Source organism: Oncorhynchus clarkii, chromosome 7 (assembly GCF_045791955.1).
Source record: "Oncorhynchus clarkii lewisi isolate Uvic-CL-2024 chromosome 7, UVic_Ocla_1.0, whole genome shotgun sequence".
Lineage (NCBI taxonomy): Eukaryota > Metazoa > Chordata > Actinopteri > Salmoniformes > Salmonidae > Oncorhynchus > Oncorhynchus clarkii.
Window position 1 is genome coordinate 49,029,883 of NC_092153.1, and position 22,448 is coordinate 49,052,330.

Consider the following 22,448-nt stretch of genomic DNA (forward strand, 5'->3'; position numbering starts at 1 on the left):
TTTCCCTGTTTTCATTTGTCTCATTATACCTGCGTTGTTCTTGATGCTGTTATTACAGTGTTGCCCTCTGAGGCTTACACAATAGCACACCTTTACCATTACCGTTGATCAGACGTGGTGGGGAGGTTTTTCAGCCATGTGTCTCCCTCCATATTGACCTGTGACCTTTGTGCTTCAGAGAATGTAGGGCGCTTAGTCACCCCAGCCAAAAAGCTGGAGGACACCATCCGCCTGGCCGAATTGGTCATCGAGGTTCTCCAACAGAATGAGGAGCACCATGCAGAGGTGAGTACATTACACACATTCTGTCTGTCTGTCTGTCTGTCTGTCTGTCTGTCTGTCTCGCTCTCTCTCTCACACATACACACACACACACACACACACACACACACATTTTGTCTAATATATTCCTATCAAACACTGTGCAACGTGACCAGGGAAAATCCTAAGTCACTTATTACCAGAGCAGAGAATGAATAACTACAGAGCACCATGGGGCATTTATTCTGTGTCTGACTCTGTGTTTAACAGGCTACAGTCACAAGTACTGGAAATCAGTCGGTACAGTATTCCTATCTCTGTTTTCTTTCTCCATATCTCACTGGTGCATGCTAGCCAGACAGCACTGGCCTGCACGGTAGGAGGTCAAGGTGTGGTTTCAAAGGTCAAAAAGGTTTCATCATTTCATGTGCACCAGGCTTAGTTTTGGATGACAACGGTGAGCAGTGCACAGTTTGACTGGGGGACTTCTGATTGGGTTACTTTGTTTGCTATACATGCCCACCTGGATGTGAAAACCAGCGGGGCTTTAAGTAACCCTATTACCTCATATCCTACCCTAGGCACTAGCTAGGAAGTTTTTCTCTGTGATGTCACAGTTGCTTTTCCTGTGAACAAGGGTGTCCCCCACAGAAGTTGCATGGGTCTGGTAGAGCAGTGTAGTACAGTGTAGTGGAGTGTAGTGGAGGTTGGGTGTGATGATGATTCACAGACTCGATCATCCTGTTGTTGTATCACACACTTTTTAGTGGCACATGACTGTATTTGTACTCTTTCCAGAAACGTGAAGATAATTTACAGACCTCAGTGACCCATTTTTAAACACCAAATGTGTCTATTGATTATGTGGCTAGTGCAAGTGCATGGTTTTCCTCGTGTATATCATGTTTATTCACAAAAGAGAATGTTGGCATATTTTTTAACAGACCTTGACCTCGTGAGTATGTTTTGAAACAACAACAAAAAATGTTCTCTGTTGTTTTGGATCATTTCTTTCTTTCACTGTCATCATCGCATATTTCCTGCCCACTAACCATTAGAGGAAAAAAGTCAACACGGGGACACCAACTTTGCAGAAGTGTACCTGACTTAACCCCTTCCTGTTCTCTCATTGTTTGTTTTGTTTGCGGGGAATGTCCGAACAGGGCAAAGAGGTATGTGATAGATCCTGATAACATGACCTCTAACCCTCGCCACCCCCCACCTGCCATGACCCCTAACCCCTGCCACACCCACCTCCCATACTATGTGCATGTCCTGAAAATGCCCAATACCCAGGGATGATCTTAACTGTTCCCATCTTCCTTGTCTAGTAATAGCCTTGTACCCCAACTTCTTCCCTTGTAGTTGCTGTCAGCCCATCCCAGAGAGTTGTGCAAGTGCTTGTTCAACCCAAAGGGTTGCCGTTGGTGATAAGGCATAACTCAACAAGCACTGTGGCAGTGTCCCTGTCTATCATACTTAGACCCCTCCTACTGAAATAGTAGCCTCCCCCACCACCACATCGCCCCCCCTCACCATCTGGTCTGGTGCAGTTTTCTCTGTCCACCTCAACTGCCACAGCCAACTCTGGTCCCATCCTGTCAGGGAAAGACCTGCTCTGTAGTGCTGTGTGTTTGAGGATAGCTGTGTGACAGGTAAGAGAGGTGATCCAGTCACCTTGACCCAACAAGCTGATCCTCCTCCATTGTAGACTTGAGTACTCTCAATGGAAAAAGCATGCCATTTGTCAGGGTCAACGTGACCCACTCTATCCCCTCTTGCATTTCTCAAGTGCATTGTTGTGTGAATTTCCCCATTAGAAATTTACACTAACACTGTCAGTAGACCAGCAGAAGCAGCAATAGACACATCTTCCACTCCCCAACTCAGGACCCTCAGTTTGAGTCAATTCCATTTTTATTCAACTCAATTGGTGATCTAATACAATGTTTGTGTATAGTGTATGCCATGTCCAGTAAAGACCATTAATGGACTTGAATAGAAATTAAACTGACCCTTGCTGTTACTCAATTCAGCATCCAATGTGGTGCATTAGAAGATTAATCCTCCTCGAAGCCTATAATGAAGATTTTATTTATGGTTATGAGCCTCACCATTTTGACCCAGAGATCCTGTTGCTGGTTGCTGCTGGCGCTGTCATGCCAACCGTCCCATGCCAGAGTGCATGGGAACATTCACATCACAGAGGTGTGACGATGTGAATGGCTGCTGGCCAAGGCCTCCAATGGGAAGAGATAGGGGAGCATGGGAAGCTGAGTGTTAACCTGCATGAGACCAGCCTGTTCCAGACTCTGTCACTCCACTGATTCTATCTATCCTATGGGGAGGCTCAGAGCAGCTCTGTGTGAATGACTTAGTCAAGGAGCCGTGTCTATGCAGTTCTCTGTGTCTCTCTCTGTGGTCCAACAGAACAGCGCACGTTTAGCCGTGCTCAAGCGCAGAACTAAAACACTGTGCTCAAAGCTGTGAAGTGTACCCCAGAGATCTCTGTGTGATGCCTCAGAGGTGACAACTTGACTCTTATTGTGAAAACGAGAGAAGAAAAGAGCCCTTATATACTGTAGATCGGTGGAGTAGCATTCTCTCCCTTTTCCTCTAGAGAATGACAGTGCTGTGAGGCTTGTAGTTAGAGATGTGCTTGTATTATATTTGCATAATCGTATCCTCAATTTGTGTTTCTGTCTCTCTCTCTTTGTATGTTTCTCTACCTGCCTCCCTTTTCCCCTCTTTCACCCTCTATTTATTTTTCTCAAACTTCCTTTATCTTCCCATTCCTTTTCTTCTCTCTCTACCCTCTACCTCTTTCGTTCATTCCACCTTCTATCCCGTTCTCTTTGTCTATGTATTCCTCTCTCCTCTTTCTTTCATTCTTCACTCAATCATCTCTCTCTCTCTCTCTCTCTCCCCCTCTCACTCACTCACTCAATCATTCACACTCTCTCTCTCACTCTGTCTCTCTCCGTCTCTAGGCGTTTGCATGGTGGTCTGACCTGATGGTGGAGCACGCGGAGACCTTCCTGTCTCTGTATGCGGTGGACATGGACGCTGCTCTGGAGGTGCAGCCCCCTGACAGCTGGGACAGCTTCCCTCTCTTCCAGCTCCTCAACGACTTCCTGAGGACCGACTGTGAGTGACTCCAACCCTGATCCAGGCCTTGAACCAGGGCTACATTATGAACAGACACGCACAGCGTTTAGCACTCCAGAACCATACAGCACACACTTAACAGAAGTGGAGCATTCATGTCACATAGGACTGGGTTTTTATTGAATATTCATTGTGGTTGGTCTTGGCAAACTGGAGAAACTAAAACCTAGAGTTGAGATCTAATGTTACTTTCCCACAGCATGATCCTTTCTGCATTTGACTTCAGTATAATGAAAGGGATGAAGGTAATTGAGAGGACAATAGGGCGCTATGGGAGCTTCGCAGTAAGAGCTGAGAGACTAACAGTGAAATGGTTGCTGTGGGTCCTGTCATCTCCCTAATGAACTGCAGTTGCCGTAGGAGCACTGTCCAGGGTGCTGAAAGCGTGAGCCAGAAAAGAAACACTTACCACTGCCTTTGTGAAGTGAACCTACACTGGCTAATTGTCCCTGGGGAATGTCTCCTTTTAGCTTGTCAGCCAGGAGTCTGGAAGGATGTAATGCAGTCTGTTGTTCACCTGCAGTGGTTTAATGGACTTAGACTGGCACAGCTTGTTATGCTCACTTGCTACTGCTGCACAATTGGCCACATTCACAGTGGCATTTTATTTTTTAAATAGCCGATTGGTTATTCACATTGCAATGATCATAGTTACTAGACCATCTGGATACAAGCCAAACAGAAGGGCGAAAGTAATGGTATTCTTCCCCAATTTACTTTTATAATACCAAAGGCTCCAGTGATCACTGCATGTCAACACATGATGTGTTGGATTTCATAGTGCACACTTTACATACAGTATAACTGATGTAGCATACATGGACTAATTCCATGTAATACTAGTCATTCTAATTCACATGACTTTGACAGCATAACTCAACATGCAAACCTCACACAGTTGATGAGTGATATGGTCACCAAAATAGCATCCATCTATCCGTCTCCCTCAGGGTCCTCCACAGTATACAATGTCAAAATCTACACTACACACACAGTGCAACATCCCCACAACTACCATTCCATATCACAGGGGCATTTTACACAGAAGGTCATTTGTTTTGTCTCCCCACAGCAGATAGCCTATATGGCAGGAAATATCCCTAGCACCAGACAGGCGCCAAAAGTCAGACGCCATTGAAGCAGTTAATGAGATCTAAAACAGAAGTGGCTGGGAGAGGGGCGAGCCCTGCATCCTCACTTCTGGACAAATACATCAAAGTGTACAGCAGCCGCTCAAGTGGCTAATTGGAGAGCGGCAATCAAGGAACAAAATAAGCATCGCACCTACTGTGTATCATCGACCTTGACTTCTATACACGCAGCACACACATATAGCCTACAAACACACACACACACACAGAGAGAAGGAGAGCGAGCGCTCAAAGGGATAAAATACAGACCCACTGTGTGGAGCCGTGAGCCATCGCATTAGCACACACTGGCCTCCATTTTATCACCCGTGGTCTGTGTTAGCGTTGCCTTTTTACCAGTTGAATATAGAGGAATCATGCCTTATCTGAAAAACAACTATAGGCAACAGATATACAACAGAGAGAATAGTCTAGTACGGTAGCTGATAGCGAGGAGCTAGACTACTATTAGCTTCCTTCTGATAGGACTCAAAAGCTTAAAGCAAGGGGTCCACAGCATAGCTTTCATAAGACCAGTGTAACGAACCTCGTCCTCCTCTTCTGAGGAGGAGAAGTGAGAAGGATCGGAGGACCAAAACGCAGCGTGGTAAGTGTCCATAATGTTTATTTTAAAACATAAACTGAACACTGCGAAATACAAAACAATAAACGTGAAATGAACGAAACAGTCCAGTGTGGCGACAAACACTGACACGGAAGACAAACACCCACAACCCAAAACTGAAACCCAGGCTACCTAAGTATGATTCTCAATCAGGGACAACAATTGACAGCTGGGCACAGGGACTACAGCTGACCAACTGGGACTACAGCTGCCTCTGATTGAGAACCATACTAGGCCGAACTCAAAAACCAACATAGAAAAACAAACATAGACTGTCCACCCAACTCATGCCCTGACCATACTAAAACAAAGATAAAATAACAGAACTATGGTCAGAACGTGACAACCAGTCCTTTCAAAGACAGCCATCACTTCAAGGAAGACAGGAAGGAGAAGCATTTCCAAGTCATTCTCCCTTGGCTGTTAAATTGATGATTGTTCCTTTGGTGTTACAATTTAATGAATGACTTAATATATGCTCTTTCCTGTCTCAGATAACCTGTGCAACGGGCAGTTCCATAGACACCTGCAGGACCTGTACGCCCCCCTTGTGGTGCGATATGTGGACCTCATGGAGTCATCTATCGCCCAGTCCATCCACAGGGGCTTCGAGAGGGAGTCCTGGGAGCCTGTCAAGTAAGGGCACCTCAACATCTAGAATCAACACCCTATTGTAATGATTATATATCCTGGGTGCTACACAGTTTCGGCATTCAAGTTGGCTATAGCAGAAACTGACAGGCACCCAGACTAGTCATACTGCAGTAGCCTAAGCATACCTTTCTTCATGTAGGCCAATTAATCAAGGAAGGATGTTGGGTTCTACCCAACATACAATATAGGTACATGATAATATATTTTCAAACATGAATTACTCTGAATGATTTTAGGCTTTCCTGTTCATATTAAAATAAATATTCAGATATTTTTGGGGTGATCATTTGTACCATGTATTCGTACATGAACTAGGTTGATATCCACATAAATGATGTATACTGAATAAAATATAAACACAACATATAAAGTGTAGGTCCCATGTATCACGAGCAACAATAAAAGATCCCAGAAATGTTCCATATGCACAAAATGCTTATTTCTCTCAAATGTTGTGCACAAATGTGTTTACATCCCTGTTATTGAGCATTTCTCCTTTGCTAAGATAATCCATCCACCTGACAGTTATGGCATATCAAGAAGCTGATTAAACAGCATGATCATTACACAGCTGCACCTTGTGCTGGGGACATTAAAAAGCCACTCTGAAATGTGCAGTTTTGTCACACACACAATGCCAACGATGTCTCAAGTTTTGAGGAAGCAATTGCCATGCTGACTGCAGGAATGTCCACCAGAGCTGTTGCCAGAGAATGTAATGTCCATTTCTCTAGCATAAGCCACCTCTAACGTCGTTTTAGAGAATTTGGCAGTACTTCCAACCGGCCTCACAACCGTAGACCACGTGTAACCATGCCAGCCCAGGACCTCCACATCCTGCTTCTTCACCTTTGGGATCATCTGAGACCAGCCATCCAGACAGCTGATGAAACTGAGGAGTGTTTCTGTCTGTAATAAAGCCCTATTTTGACTTAACCTAATTCTGATTGGCTGGGCCTGGCTCCCCAGTGGGTGGGCCTGGCTCCCAAGTGGGTGTGACTATGCCCTCCCAGGCCCACCCATAGTTATGCCCCTGTCCAGTCATGTGAAATCCATAGATCAGGGCCTAATTAATTTATTTCAATTGATTGATTTCCTTTTATGAACTATAACTAATATTTTTGTTCAGTATATATTTGTGGGCAATTGTGTAAAAATATATGGTAACTATTTACTTTGACTACATATCCATAACACATGTATTACTCATAAGTATTTCATGAACATGTTATAACAGGTCTCAACCCCAATATTAAAGGTTCACTAAATATATCCATAGCATATCTATAGCATATTCATGTCATGCTATGCAAGAGCTCATATTTATCTATCTTAATAGATCCATCATTACAATGACAGTTTAGTGTCATCATTATGGCTGTTCTCAAAAGTATGCTTCTACCATACCAGTGTTAGTGAATATGCCAAAATGCCAAACAACATTTAGAAAATGATGCTGATATATAGCCTGTACCAGCCCCATTTCCCCCACCGGCCGGTATAGGCCCATGACTTACCTTCTTCTTCTTCTCGCTGTGGTCAATGGTGCATAAAGTTCTCCACGGGTTTGAATCCTCTGGGTAAATTTTACAGATCAAATTGTGTAGTTGAGGGTCATATCATAACTCTTTCATATCTCATTAGCAACTCTCGTTCACATCACAATTAAGTAGGTCATACTGGTCTATAACCCACACATGAAAGATCTATGTATGTATTCTATGCAGTCACATTAAAGTCAAATCTGTTTTCACATTCATAAAGCATTTATAGCTATGCACTTCATGGTAATTACCTGTACAGTTTGCCACTGATCTATAACACCAACATTAAAGGTCTATGTATGAATTCTATGCAGTCAATATAATATAATTTATATTTTCCTATTCATAAAGCATTTATAAACATGCCTCAATTATCAAAAAGAACACAGACACAACACAGAATTTTAAAGGAAATATTAACATTTTTATTGACATTTTCTAGATGTAGCACATAAATCAATTGCTGAGGACATTGCCGAAGTATCTTACTATTCACATTTTTCAGTTCAACTTTTCTTAAATAGATTTAACAAAGATTGATATTTATTGTATTCATATTCAATTCCTCATTTCAGACTCATAGCTAGCAATAACTATTTTAGTATGTAGTATTTAGTATGAATTCACTAATGTAGCTAGCTAGCTAGCTTAGCTCCTGGCAATGTCAACACATTTTCCAACTTTGTCAATAAAAGTTAAACTCATCATAAAACTCATAAGACATTTAGTTAACAATGGTAGCTATCTGTTTATTTTAAGACATACATTGTACTTTTGGACATTATGAGGTGAAAAATTATATATCATATCGCCCTCCATTTGGCAAATCTGACCTCCTGATTCCTGCTTACAAGAAAAAACTCGAACAGGAAGTATCAGTGACGCACTGAATTAGGAAGTGGTCCGATGAAGTGGATGCAGTTTCGCTAGCACAGACTTGAATATGTTCCGCGATTCATTTGATGGCATTGAAGAGTTTACCACATCAGTCAACAGCTTCATTAATAAGTGCATTGACGATGTCATCCCCACAGTGGCCGTACGTACATGTCCCAACCAGAAGCCATGGATTACAGCCAACATCCACATTGAGCTAAAGGCTAGAGCTGCCACTTTCAATGAGTAGGATACTAATCCAGACGCTTATAAGAAATCCCGCTGTGCCCTCCGACGAACCATCAAACAGGCAAAGCGTTCATACAAGACCAAGATCAAATCCTATTACACCAGCTCTGATGCTCGTCAGATGTGGCAGGGCTTGAAAACTATCATGAATTACAAAGGAAAACTCAGTCGCAAGCTGTCCAGTGACGTGAGCCTACCAGAAATGAACTCAGTTTTTCACAATTCCTGACATTTATAGTAAAACTTCCATGTCTTAGGTCAGTTAGGATCACCACTTTATTTTAAGAATGTGTGAATAATGTCATGAATGTCAGAATAATAGTAGAGAATGTAACGGCATTCTTCCTCCTCTTCTGAGGAGGAGTAGCGAGAAGGATCGGAGGACCAATGTGCAGCGTGGTAAGTGTCCATAACGTTTATTTTAAGAACACTATATGAAATACAAAACAATAAACGTGAACATGAACGAAAACCGAAAAAGTACCGTGTGGCAACAAACACTCACACGGAAACAAACACCCACCACTCAAAAGTGAAATCCAGGCTACCTAAGTATGATTCTCAATCAGAGACAACTAACGACACCTGCCTCTGATTGAGAACCACACTAGGCTGAACTCAAAACCCCAACATAGAAAAACACACATAGACTGCCCACCCCAACTCACGCCCTGACCATACTAAATAAAGACAAAACAAAGGAAATATAGGTCAGAACGTGACTAAGAATAATTTATTTCAGCTTTTATTTCTTTCATCACATTCCAAGTGGGTCAGAAGTTTACATACACTCAATTAGTATTTGGTAGCATTGCCTTTAAATTGTTTAACTTGGGTCAAATGTATCGGGTAGTCTTCCACAAGTTTCAAACAATATGTTGGGTGAATTTTTGCCCATTCCTCCTGACAGAGCTGGTGTATCTGTGTCAGGTTTGTAGGCCTCCTTGCTCGCACATGCTATAGGATTGAGGTCAGGGCTTTGTGATGGCCACTCCAATACCTTGACTTTGTTGTCCTTACGCCATTTTGCCACAACTTTGGAAGTATGCTTGGGGTCATTGTCCATTTGGAAGACCCATTTGCGACCAAGCTTTACTCTACTGACTGATGTCTTGAGATATTGCTTCAATATATCCACCTAATTTTCAATTCCTCATGATGCCATCTATTTTGTGAAGTGCACCAGTCCCTTCTGCAGCAAAGCACCCGTACAACATGATGCTGCCACCCCCGTACTTCACGGTTGGGATGGTGTTCTTCGGCTTGCAAGCCTCAACCTTTTTCCTCGAAACATAACAATAGTCATTATGGCCAAACAGTTCTATTTTTGTTTCATCAGACCCCATGTGCAGTTGCAAAACGTAGTCTGGCATTTTTATGGTGGTTTTGGAGCAGTGGCTCCTTCCTTACTGAGGGGCCTTTCAGGTTATGTCGATATAGGACTCGTTTTACTGTGGACATAGATACTTTTGTACCTGTTTCCTCCTGCATCTTCACAAGTTCCTTTGCTGTCACTTTTCACACCAAAGTGCGTTAATCTCTATGAGACAGAACGCGTCTTCTTCCTGAGAAATGGCGGCTGTGTTGTCCCATGGTGTTTATACTTGCGTACTATTGTTTGTACAGATGAACGTGGTAACTTCAGGCGTTTGGAAATTGCTCCCAAGGATGAACCAGACTTGTGGAGGTCTACAATATTTTTTTATTGGGTCTTGGCTGATTTCTTTTGATTTTCCCATGATGTCAAGTGAAGAGGAACTGAGTTTGAAGGTAGGCCTCCACAGGTACACCTCCAATTGACTCAAATGATGCCTATCAGAAGCTTCTAAAGCCATGACATCATTTTCGGGAATCTTCCAAGCTATTAAAAGCCAGAAGAATGCTAGGCTGTCACCCGGAAGCGATGCCACCATGACTTACCTCTCATCTGCAGTCAAAACATAGAGAATGATAGAGGCTTCTAGTTGCCAAAAGGCCGTATTAGCATGGGCAGCGCCATATTAGCATGGACAGCGCCATTGAGGGCATCCAGCATTTTATTGTAGTCAACTGGGTGGGACATCCAACTTCGTTGGCTGATCCCTCCTGATGACCTTGTTGGAGTCATGTCCAACCGGGTCATCAGGCGGGATCAGCCAATCGTGAAGAAGAACATTGACTACTTCTAAATGGAGATAGCCTCCATGTCACTGCCTATGCTGTCACATACGCTAGAATGGCACATATACAAAGATGAGTTCTTTATATATCTCTATGGTCTCTTAAATTTGTCCTGTTTTAAAAGGTCTGTAATGTGTAAAAGTACAATGTAAACAGTGAAATAGCTAACATTGTTAACAAAATGTTGAATAAGTGGGAAACACTTGTCACACCCTGACCTTTGTATTCTTTGTTTTCTTTGTTATTTTGTTTAGGTCAGGGTGTGACCTGGGTGAAATATGTGTTTATGGCTTGTCTAGGTGTTTTGTATGTTTATGGGGGTGTTTCCCTATCTAGGTGTTTTTTGTACGTCTATGGTTGCCTAGATTGGTTCTCAATTAGAGGCAGCTGTCTATCGTTGTCTCTGATTGGGAACCATATTTAGGCAGCCATATTCTGTGGGTATTTTGTGGGTGATTGTTCCTGTTCCAGTGTTCCAGTGTTTAGTGTTCACGTTACGGGACTGTTTCGTCTTCGTTCCTTTTTTTCGGTTTGTTGTTTTTGTTCGGTATTTAAGTATTCCCATTAAATATGGATTATCATCACGCTGCATCTTCGTCCTCTCTTTCACCCGAAGACAATCGTTACAACACTAGCTAGCTTTACCACCTTGTGTTATTACGTTTTACTCACTAAAATAGTTATTGCTAGCTATCAGTCTGAAATGGGGAATTGAACTTGAATTCTTTGAATATGAATCTTTGTTAAATCTATTCAAGAAAAAATAACTGAAAAATGTCAATAGTAGGATTCTTTGGCAATGTTTTCTGTGCTAGCTAGCTAAAGTTACATATGGAAAATGTAAATAAAATACCATTCTGTATTGTGTTCGTATTATTTTTGATAAGTGAGGCATGTTTATAAATGCCTTATAAATGCTTTATGAATGAAAAAATAGAAATGACAGTACATTAACTGCATCAAATTCATACATAGACCTTTAATGTTGGTGTTATAGATTAGAGTGACAAACTGAACAGGTAATTACCATGAAGTGCTTAGCTATAAATGCTTTCTGGGAAAATTGATTTGCCTTTCATGTGACTGCATAGCATTCATAACCTTCAAGTGTGCATAATAGACTAGTATGACTAACTTAATTGTGATGTGGAGAAGGGCTGTTAATGAGTTACGAAAGAGTTATAGTATCAACTACAACATTTTATCCGTAAAATTTACCCGGAGGATTCAACCTCGTGGGGATCTTTATGCACCATTGACCTCAGTGAGAAGAAGAAGAAGGTAAGTCGTGTGGGGAATGGGGCTGGTACAGGCTATATATCAGCATCATTATCTAAACGTGGTTTGGCATTTTGGCATATTCACTAACACTGGTATGGCAGAAGCATACTTTTGAGAACAGCCATAATGATGACACTAAACTGTCATTGTAATGATGCATCTATTAAGATACATAAATATGTACTCTTGCATAGCATGACATGAATACACTACAGATATGCTATGAATATATTTCATTAACCTTTAATAATGTTGTTGAGACCTGTTGTAAAGCGTTCATGAAATACTTAAATATGTGTACTAAATGTGTTGTGGATATGTAGTCAAAGTAAATCGTTACCAAATATATTAATTTGTACTAGCAAGATTATTTACTATCTATTGAATTCAAATGTTTCCTATTGCAGCTAAGACCATATGTCTGAAAATGTTGTCGGAAACATTTTTCCTCTGTTTGGTATTCCCTAGTGTTCATATGGTATTGTATTAACGTCAAAGCTATTTGCTGTCACCATATGTTGAGTTATCAATTGTTAACTATATTTAGTCATTGTTCTCTTCAATGCTGATAAGACACTCTTTACACATCATTTTTCAACATTAGATTTGTCTCTTCTATTCAATGCAACTATACCCTTACTTGTTTCAACTTAATAACGGCTATTTGTCTTGTACATTTGCTCTGCCTCACCAATTGTTTTTCTTTTTTTTGGCATTGCTTCACTTTCCCTTTTAAAACACATCCATATTACCACTGTTATAGCACATCTTATGTATATTTGATTTGATGTCTGTTTCCTCTACACAGGAGCCTAACAAGTAATCTTCCTGATTTGAGTCTACCAAATGTCAAGCTCCAAATGCCCAAAGTACCAAATCTACCACCAGTTAGCCTTCTAACAATGCCTAGCTTTTCTACACCCAACTGGATGGCAGCTACATGTGACTCAGAGTGTGTATTGAGTCTCTGCTGGAGCCTGAAACATGAAAAATGCATGTGTGTTTTTGGCATGAACATGTCACATGTCCTCTGAAGTACTGGCTCAATTTCTGGAGATGTACAGGCAATATCCACCAATCCTAATTTAGATGGGGGCAGCTTTGGCCTTGTTGATTTGACTTAGTTAGCTAATGGCAGCTACTCAACAATAGGCCACAATAAAACATTGACACATTTTACTCATACTGTAGTAGGGCCTGTAGTGCATTTGTAAAACCAACCATGCCTAACGTGCAGAAGTAGGAGAGCTTTGATCAGCCCTAGGGCTCCTGGTGCTTGTCTTTACTGAGCCTCTCAGATACGCCTACTTTAAAACAGATTATGTTCACTCATTCACACCATGATAATGATCCCACTTTTATATTGATGGAATATGAAATTAAGTCCCATTTCATTAGTGATTCTGCCAGTTGTAAAACTCCATGTCTACCTGTTGGCTCTTAGCAGCCCTCTCGGGGAACCAAGGAGAGACACAGCATGCAGATAATTGCAAAGCTATGTTTAGATATGTTGATCAAAAGCACTTCTTCTGCACCTTGAGGTACACCTGACACGTTACCAAAGTGAAACATTTTCAGCACCAGCTACTAAAAATGTGTGAAAGGAGAGAGATTAAATGAATACATTTGCTCCCAAAATGTAAAGGCACTGCTCTGTCAAAGATAGGCCTGAACTAAAAGCAGGTTTGGTATCTTGTAAATAAGCCATAAAGACTAAGCCAATCTCACCCCACAAAATAAAACTCAAACACAGCCTTGACACAACCACATTGTTGATAATTAGGAATAAACAGGCTCAGCCTATTCTAAAATATGTAGTAAAACACTGCCTGTGATCTGATGTTCTTTTTCCAGGATCCAAGTTGTCCCAGTGTTCTTATTGTTCTACCTGCAGCCATGTTCATGCCAAGGCCCTAGCATGGGGAGTGGGGTTAGAGTAGGCAGTGTTTCAAAATGGAGAACCATCAATGGCTTTTCATTTTCCTCCTACTGCATGTGTTTGAACTGAAGGGTGGAAAGACACAAATTACATTTTAAGATGATTGGAAAACACCAAGAATGGGAAATGCTAAATTATACATCATTATTAAATGAGGCCCTACCCAAGCTAGTGTTTAAAAGTATTTAATTTGTGTCTTTCCATCACATGTATCTGATCTCCAGTCTGCCACAGTGTGCTAGGGAGGATAAGTCCCTGTTTACCCTGTGTTGGAGCTCTTACCTGTGGGCACTAGTTGTGAGGAGGCCCCTGCGTGTCTGGAGAGACCTGTATGGCTGGAGAGATCTGCTCTCTCTTTCTACAGGGTTTGGGGGACAGGGGACAGGGAATGGGAGTGGGATACAGTCTCCATCACCGCATCAGAAAGCAACCCCACCATTCCTTGTGTGTTTTCCCAGAGTGCACTAACTAACTGACCAACCTGCAGTGTGCATGGACCCCTACTCTTTCCCTGGTTTTGATAACTACTCAACTCTGAGGTTATTAATTGGTCAAAGACATACTCATGTCTGTTTATTTTTACCATACACTGATTGGGACCTTGATGAACACAATTCATAGAACCTCATTGGCCAGGAATAGATCAAAGATATAGTATCTTCCATTCAAAATATTTTAGAACCAATCGGTAAATGGTGAAAATAACCCAAACAAATGGAATCCTGAGACCTAGATTTGCCCATCCTCTCTGATCCTTGATGTAGTCCTCTACCCCCCATGTGTTCTCCTGTTCTCCTGTAACAGTGCTCTAACGTTTAACCTCTTAGCTGTGACCCCTGACCTGTGCCCCGTTCTTCCTGCCCAGTAATGGCTCGGGGACATCCGAGGATCTGTTCTGGAAGCTGGATGCACTGCAGACCTTCATCAGAGACCTGCACTGGCCTGAGGAGGAGTTTGGCAAACACCTGGAGAGCAGGCTCAAACTCATGTCCAGCGACATGATTGAGTCCTGCGTCAAACGGTGAGAGAACGCTCCTGAATTGGACCCTTGCACTTGCTTACACACAATTACACACATACACATATACCACTAACCTTGTGGGGACACACAATTCAATCCCATTCAAAATCCTATTTTCCCTAACCCTTACCCAAACCTTAACCCTAACCCTTAACCTTAACCCAAAAACCTAACCTTAACCCTAAACCTAACCCTAGCTCCTAACCCTAACACTATACCTAATTCTAACCCTAATTATAACCTTAAACTTTCTAGAAATAGCAAGTATAGATTAAAACATTACACACACAGACATTGTAGGTCCGTGTATAGTGCTCCACAACCTCTCTCCTTTCTCTGTCCCTGTCTCCAGAACGAGGGTGGCCTTTGAGGCCAAGCTCCAGAAGAGCAGTCGGACCACAGACCTCCGCGTGCCTCAGTCCATCTGCACCATGTTCAACGTGATGGTGGATGCCAAGGCCCAGTCAGCCAAGCTGTGTGCCATGGAGCTGGGACAGGAGGTAGAGGATTCCTTCATCCCTATAGTCTGTAACCAGTCTTATATCAGACGTCAGATACCAGTCTTAGATCAGGCATCAGACACCAGTCTTAGATCAGACATCAGATACCAGTCCACCTCCATCTGCACAGCATCAGACCAACACAGTTTCTACCTATTATATTCTAGATGTAATATAATGTAAATCATTCTATTGATGTCTAAAAGTGATTTCAATGATTTCTCTTTCACTCACTGATTTATATGCTATATCACTGAGCATGTTGCACTGGATATACAGATCAGTATCCACCCTGGAGCAGTACCAATGCACTTTGGGAAAATCATTTTGTGCTCACCAGCTGTGTGTTAGATGTGTATTCTCTTAAAATTACATGGATTCAGGAGCTCCAGGTCAATTAGTATCAGCATTTCTATGCTTTCATTTCGTTCTATTTGCTTATATTATGTAATGCTATGCTTATACAATACATGTTGTAAGGTAGTCCCTTCTGTATACTGTATGTATTTCTGTCAAGGTTTTCACTGACATTAGTTTCAATGGCACTTACTGTGATTGCTGTCTCCTGATTTAGCTTTTGCTTGAATATGTGCTTTTGCTGTAGTCGTTTGCTTTTTTCACGGTCATCTTTTCATTTCTTTTCTCTATCTTGTGAAAGTTTGTTAGAGATTGGGTAAGTGTGGCTAACAATTCAATTGAAATCTCACTCCCAGTTCCCAAATGTATAAATAGCCGTCAATGCAGTGTTCCCCAGTCTTCCAACACTTGAAATGTTTTGATTTCATTAGCATGTGTGTAGATGGTACTGAATATACATGGGGTAGATTTGACAGTTCTCATCGCTGCACAATCTAGAGACAGATACCAATTATCAGCGCAGAATTAATTAGTCTGAGGTCTTTTACATGGCTCACGTGAAGACAAAGGAATGCTGTCATACTACTGATTAGCATACTGGCCTACTGTGAGACCTGGTAGCAACAAACAGAAGGGAAGGGAGGGACGCTGGATTTGGACGTCGTGACTAACATGTCTCTCTCCTGACAGAGACAGTACCATTCCCAAATCGACGCTCTCATAGAGGAAACTGTGAAGGAGATGATCACCTTACTGGTAGCAAAGGTGCTGTTGCTGTCTTACTCACATCTGAAAGTGATATTAAATGAATGTTGTTTTTAATGTGTTGGACTTGCCAGTAACATAACTCCCTGTCTGTTAGTTTGTGGTCATTCTAGAGAGTGTCCTAGCCAAACTGTCCAGATACGACGAGGGCACTCTCTTCTCCTCCTTCCTCTCTTTCACAGTAAGAACGCACTCCTTCTCTCGTTCCCCTCTTTCTCATCGTACACTGCATACAGAACTGGACCCTGATCTTGAAATGATTTTAATCATCATAGGGTAGGATTAGTCTTGTTCAAATATTGTACCTTTAGCAAATATATGTTCAGAGAATGCACAGCTCTCTGCCTCATTTTGCTCATGATAACACTCCCAATGCATGAAAAGGTATATTGAAACAGTATTTTAGTAGTTTCCTGAACATTGTAATAGAAGTCTACATTTTTTTTTGAGTGAACTATGTTATTACATTTCCTGGCATGACTCACTTAAGCATATTGCAGTCACACACTGAAGCTACACTCACAGTATACAGTTTTTGCAATGAAGAGAATTGGCACAGTTGGAATCTCAAATCTTTCCTTCTCACCTAAACTCTCTGTCTCATTTCAAGGTGAAAGCTGCATCAAAGTATGTGGATGTACCTGTAAGTGGAAGAAGAGCGTTATTATCAGTACTTGTGTTTTTCTTGTCCCAGTCCAAGTGTGTGTGTGTGTACGTGTTTGTGTGTGTGTCATTCCATCTTCCCTGATATGGATCTGGGCAAAAACAGCCAGCTAGGCATGTCATTGTGAGTGTCTCTGTTGTGTTGTGTAACAAAAACCCACAAAAGCTCAACACGTCACTTTTTAAATGTATGCCTTTGTCGGTGGATCTGTGATTGGGCCTCTTATGTCCGCAGGGCCAGAGCCCTAGTTTCTGCATGGTAATTGTTTGCTTAAAGCACAAAATGAAATTACACTGGAGAAACATACTAATTTGCACCCTTTGGAACCACTCAGGGATGTGTTAACTAAGTTCAGTTTACAGCGGGTAATACAAATTCATATGACCTCGTCCGCTGGCACAAAGGATGTGTTTCATATACCGGAGAAGAGGCGCGAGGGGGAAATACACACACACACCCACACACACACAAATTGAGTGTCTTATTTGCAAACGCATTGTCCTGTTTGAATAATTGAGATGGCATGAGAAATGGCAGCCCTCCTAACAGTCTGTTCAGCAGCCTGATCACGTGTTCCTGGTTCTTCTGTTCACTTTGCACGTGCCCAGCCTGTGACAGATGATTCTGGGCCAAGTACATATCTCTAATAGGAAGTTCAGTGAAAAGACAGCCATAGCCCGGGGTCTATATGCACTGCAAATGAAACACCTCTCCAGAGATGTCAACTGTACATTTTAATACTTTTTTTTTCTGAGTTGAAAATGACAATTTGATAACACTTTGGGTTGAATGTTTATTTTAATACCTGTCAGTGTTTCATATGCATGTCTTAGAGCTTGACATGACATAACAGTTGATAATAACTTATGTCACTTTGCTGGTCTCCATCATGTTTATTATGAGGTAAACGGGTTTCGGTGCCTTGGTGAGACAATGAATTCGTTTTTTGGGGGCTAATTACTCTTTCCCTCTTGTTCTCAACTCTCTCTCTCTCTCTCTCTCTCTCTCTCTCACGTTCTGCAGAAGCCTGGGATGGACATTGCAGACGGTTACGTGACCTTTGTGCGCCATTCTCAGGACATGCTGCGGGATAAGGTCAATGAGGAGGTGTATGTAGAAAGGTTATTTGCCGTAAGTAACCAATGCCGTCTCCTCCCTTACAGGGGGAGGCTCTCCAATATGTGATAAAACAGTTGGTTCAGAGGGATAAGTCTCATTTTGAACAGCTCTCTGGCTTTTCTTCCGCAGCTGTACAAGTAGCTCTTTCTCTCCTTCTCTCTGTTTCTACCCCTTGTTTTACTTCTAACTCTTCCCTCCATACTGAATACACTGTGCTTTAGCCTGTGTCTTTTCTACTGAAGTGTTCTGCATCTTCTGTTTATCTCTTGTTTGAGAAGTGCAAAATCTTGAGGAGGATTATCTTAAGCAGTGTTCTCTCTCTGCGAGTCAGCAAACAGGGGTTTGTCAATTAAAGTCCACACAATAGAATGCCCTCCTATAGGATGACTTAATACCGTCTTTACAATTCCCCAGTCTAAATTATGTCTTCAGCCGTTAGAATACCTTGTGTTCTTCCATTAATTGATCTGTACCAACATTAATAATCAGATCAAAAGGTTAGGGTTAGTAGGTCGGCTTATGCTGATCAGTTTCCCGACACACTGCTGACCCGTTTCCCCACACACTGCTGACCCGTTTCCCCACACACTGCTGACCCGTTTCCCCACACACTGCTGACCCGTTCCCCACACACTGCTGACCCGTTTCCCACACACTGCTGACCCGTTTCCCCACACACTGCTGACCCGTTCCCCACACACTGCTGACCCGTTTCCCACACACTGCTGACCCGTTTCCCCACACACTGCTGACCCGTTCCCCACACACTGCTGACCCGTTCCCCCACACACTGCTGACCCGTTCCCCCACACACTGCTGACCCGTTTCCCCACACACTGCTGACCCGTTTCCCCACACACTGCTGACCCGTTTCCCCACACACTGCTGACCCATTCCCCACACACTGCTGACCCGTTTCCCACACACTGCTGACCCGTTTCCCCACACACTGCTGACCCATTCCCCACACACTGCTGACCCGTTTCCCACACACTGCTGACCCGTTTCCCCACACACTGCTGACCCGTTTCCCACACACTGCTGACCCGTTTCCCACACACTGCTGACCCGTTTCCCCACACACTGCTGACCCGTTCCCCACACACTGCTGACCCGTTCCCCACACACTGCTGACCCGTTCCCCACACACTGCTGACACGTCCCCCACACACTGCTGACCCGTTCCCCACACACTGCTGACCCGTTCCCCACACACTGCTGACCCGTTTCCCCACACACTGCTGACCCGTTCCCCCACACACTGCTGACCCGTCCCCCACATTGGACTATATACAAGACATTTGGAACTGTCCCATTTTGACAATGAGGGCTTCCTCCAACGAAATCTTCCTCTTAGGAACGACAAACAGAAAGGAGGGCCTCTGACCCAGGGCTTATTGTAATGAGGGCTTAGGAAGGATGGGGAGAAAGAAAGAAATAACGGAAGAAAGGGAAAGAGAGAAAGATAATGAGTTTGTATTTGAGAGTGAATAAAGTGGGGGGGGGGGAAATGAGAAAAGAGAACACTGTCTTAAGGAATAGCCCGAAACCTGGTTATCTAAATAATCCTCTGATGCATGTTGACCAATTTGTCCACAACTCTTTTTGGGGTGAGAGCCTCAGATTGCACCTGTGCGCGTGTGAGGGTGGGTGTTATATGCGTGTGTGTGTGTGGCTTCCCCTAAGGCCTGCTGGCATGACCTGCCTTCTATCTTATCAGTCTTCTCTGAGTGAAAGTGTCTCTTCTCCATGTTTGTTTCTCTTGCTGCTTTGACCTGCTGTTTGGCTTGTATTGTCTTCTCTCAGAAGAGCATTTCTTTTCTGATTATAGCAGAGGCCTCTCTCTCTACATATATGTCACTCTCTATCTGTTCTCCCTCTGGCAGTACTGTGGCGTATGAAGGTGTCTTGCTGCGCTGTAGGACTCCTCTATGTTGTCCTTTTCTTGTCTCTGCTCAATATGACCAAGGCGTGATGCTGCTGTTTCTATGCGTTCATGCTCAGGGATCAAAAAGCATAAAAACGCCCTTGGTTTTCTGTGTATTTTCCCTTTCCTTCCATCTCTTTTTTTTTCTCACTTGAACCACAATGCCTTTCAACATTTCTTTCAGCTTTACTTTGCAAACACTTTCCCACCTAGCTATATATTTTGAAATGGAACTTATCTCTCATGTCAGATTGTTTTAACACATTATGTCCAGTGGCATGATTCAGAGTCAAATAATCTTTCTGTGTACATCTACTAGCAAGGCCCATCTCCCTCGAGATTCACCCCATACATACATGCATGCACTCAGCATCCCTCCCTTAACAACCTCATTGGCATTCGTACAACACTTTTATTTTTTAAGCTTACAGCACCTGGTATTCCCAGGCGTTCTCCCGTCCATGTACTACCAGGCCTGACCCTGCTTAGCTACCAAGATCAGACATGGTCAGGGTGGTCTGGTCACAAGCCTATTTTCTTTTGCCCATTTTATCCCCAAATTATGACCTTGGCTCATCACTGCAACTCCCAAATGGGCTCGAGAGAGGCAAAGGTCGAGTCATGCATCCCCCGAAACATGACCCGTCTGGCCGTGCTACTTCTTATTACACTGCTCACTTAACCCGGAAGTCAGCCACACCAATGTGTCAAAGGAAACACAATTCGACTTACGACCAAGTCAGCTTGCATGCGACCGGCCCTGCCACAAGGAGTCACTAGAGTGTGGTGAGCCATGGAAAGCCCCCTGGCTAAACACTCCCCTATCCCGGAAGGCGCTGGGCCCATTGTACACCGTCATATGGGGCTGCCGATCACAGCCGGCTGTGACACAACCTGGGATTGAACCCCAGTCTGTAGGGACGCATCAGCACTGCGATGTAGTAATTTTGACCGCTGCGCCACTCAGGGTCAAGAGTGCAGGGATGTTGCCAAAACAGACACTAGCGTTTGAATTACTCTACATAGCTCTTAAAATACTATTAGTCGGTTTTTGCAACATCTCCACATTGTTAAGCTGTCAAAATTGTGCCCAAATGTTGAGGCTCCGCCAAACGACATAGTCTAGGAACATATAACTTCAGCCTTACTGCTTCTTAGACATAAATGTCTGCCTTCACCGACACCCCCGATAACACTTTATAGAAAGGACTAAAGAACATGGGGATCATACCACTTTTAAACAGAGAGCGGGAGGGGGCATCTGTTCTGTAAAAAAAAGGATGGGAATTGTTTGTTTTGTTCTTTTATTTCCAGGGATAATAATTTATTCTATAACTAATTATAAAGTAGCACGTGCTGTTGTCTGTAAACAAAATATGCATCCTGTCAGACATAACCAAAGGCCCAATACAGCCGTTTTAATATCAATATAAAATCATTTCTGGGTAACAATTAAGAATTTTACTCTAATAGATTTATGTTAAAATGGGCAAAGAAATTAGCAAAAAAACTAATTCTCAAGCAAGAATTTTCCCCGGACTGTCTGGGAGGGGAAAACTGAAAAATAGCTGTTATTGGCAGAGAGGTTTGGAACTATATTTGTTGTTGGTCTATTAACCAATTTACACCATGGAAAGCGTAAACTTCCTCCCGTGCAAACCTGCTGATTAGAAGGTCCTGTGTAGATTGCATATTCAACCAGCAACTATCAGCGAATAACACTAATCAAATAGTTTTATCAGCTGTACAATATGATGCAAAACACAGGAAAACTGAATTTTGACTAAACTGGACCTTTAAGATTTCATGTGTTTTTTGGGAGGGATAAATTATAACATAATTATTAGGTATTCATGAAGTTATTACCATTCCAACCATGTTATTTCTATGACAAAAAAACAGGTGAACAGCCAATATTAAAGTTAAGTGTAATCAAAATATATTTATCTTTGATAAATACTTTTTTGCTGGGATATTTTTATTTTCAAGAAATAAAACAAAAATGCTACCCATCCATGATATCCACTTAAACATAATATGAAATTGATTTGCATTTCAGGTGTTTTGATGTCATCCCATAATAGATTATCAGAAGGCAAGATTTAAATCCTGTACTATTTTATCATAATATAAAACAAATTAAGAGATTTAGATGCTGACCTTGAAAATAACATTATTATTCTCTGTACTGCTGATCATGAGGCGATT

At 42.4% G+C, this 22,448-nt stretch overlaps 1 protein-coding gene across 1 annotated transcript in view; it reads left to right on the forward strand.

Moving 5' to 3' along the window:
• The window catches only part of LOC139413418 (calcium-dependent secretion activator 1), a 168,469-nt gene that overhangs the window by 126,857 nt on the left and 19,164 nt on the right, over positions 1 to 22,448 (forward strand). Inside the window, exons 19-30 of the mRNA XM_071160777.1 lie at positions 179 to 285; positions 532 to 561; positions 3,252 to 3,408; positions 5,679 to 5,820; positions 12,757 to 12,900; positions 14,753 to 14,908; positions 15,261 to 15,408; positions 16,067 to 16,081; positions 16,456 to 16,530; positions 16,628 to 16,711; positions 17,141 to 17,173; positions 18,218 to 18,325. Coding sequence (XP_071016878.1) covers positions 179 to 285; positions 532 to 561; positions 3,252 to 3,408; positions 5,679 to 5,820; positions 12,757 to 12,900; positions 14,753 to 14,908; positions 15,261 to 15,408; positions 16,067 to 16,081; positions 16,456 to 16,530; positions 16,628 to 16,711; positions 17,141 to 17,173; positions 18,218 to 18,325 — 1,199 coding nt within the window. The remainder of the gene's footprint in view (positions 1 to 178; positions 286 to 531; positions 562 to 3,251; positions 3,409 to 5,678; positions 5,821 to 12,756; positions 12,901 to 14,752; positions 14,909 to 15,260; positions 15,409 to 16,066; positions 16,082 to 16,455; positions 16,531 to 16,627; positions 16,712 to 17,140; positions 17,174 to 18,217; positions 18,326 to 22,448) is intronic.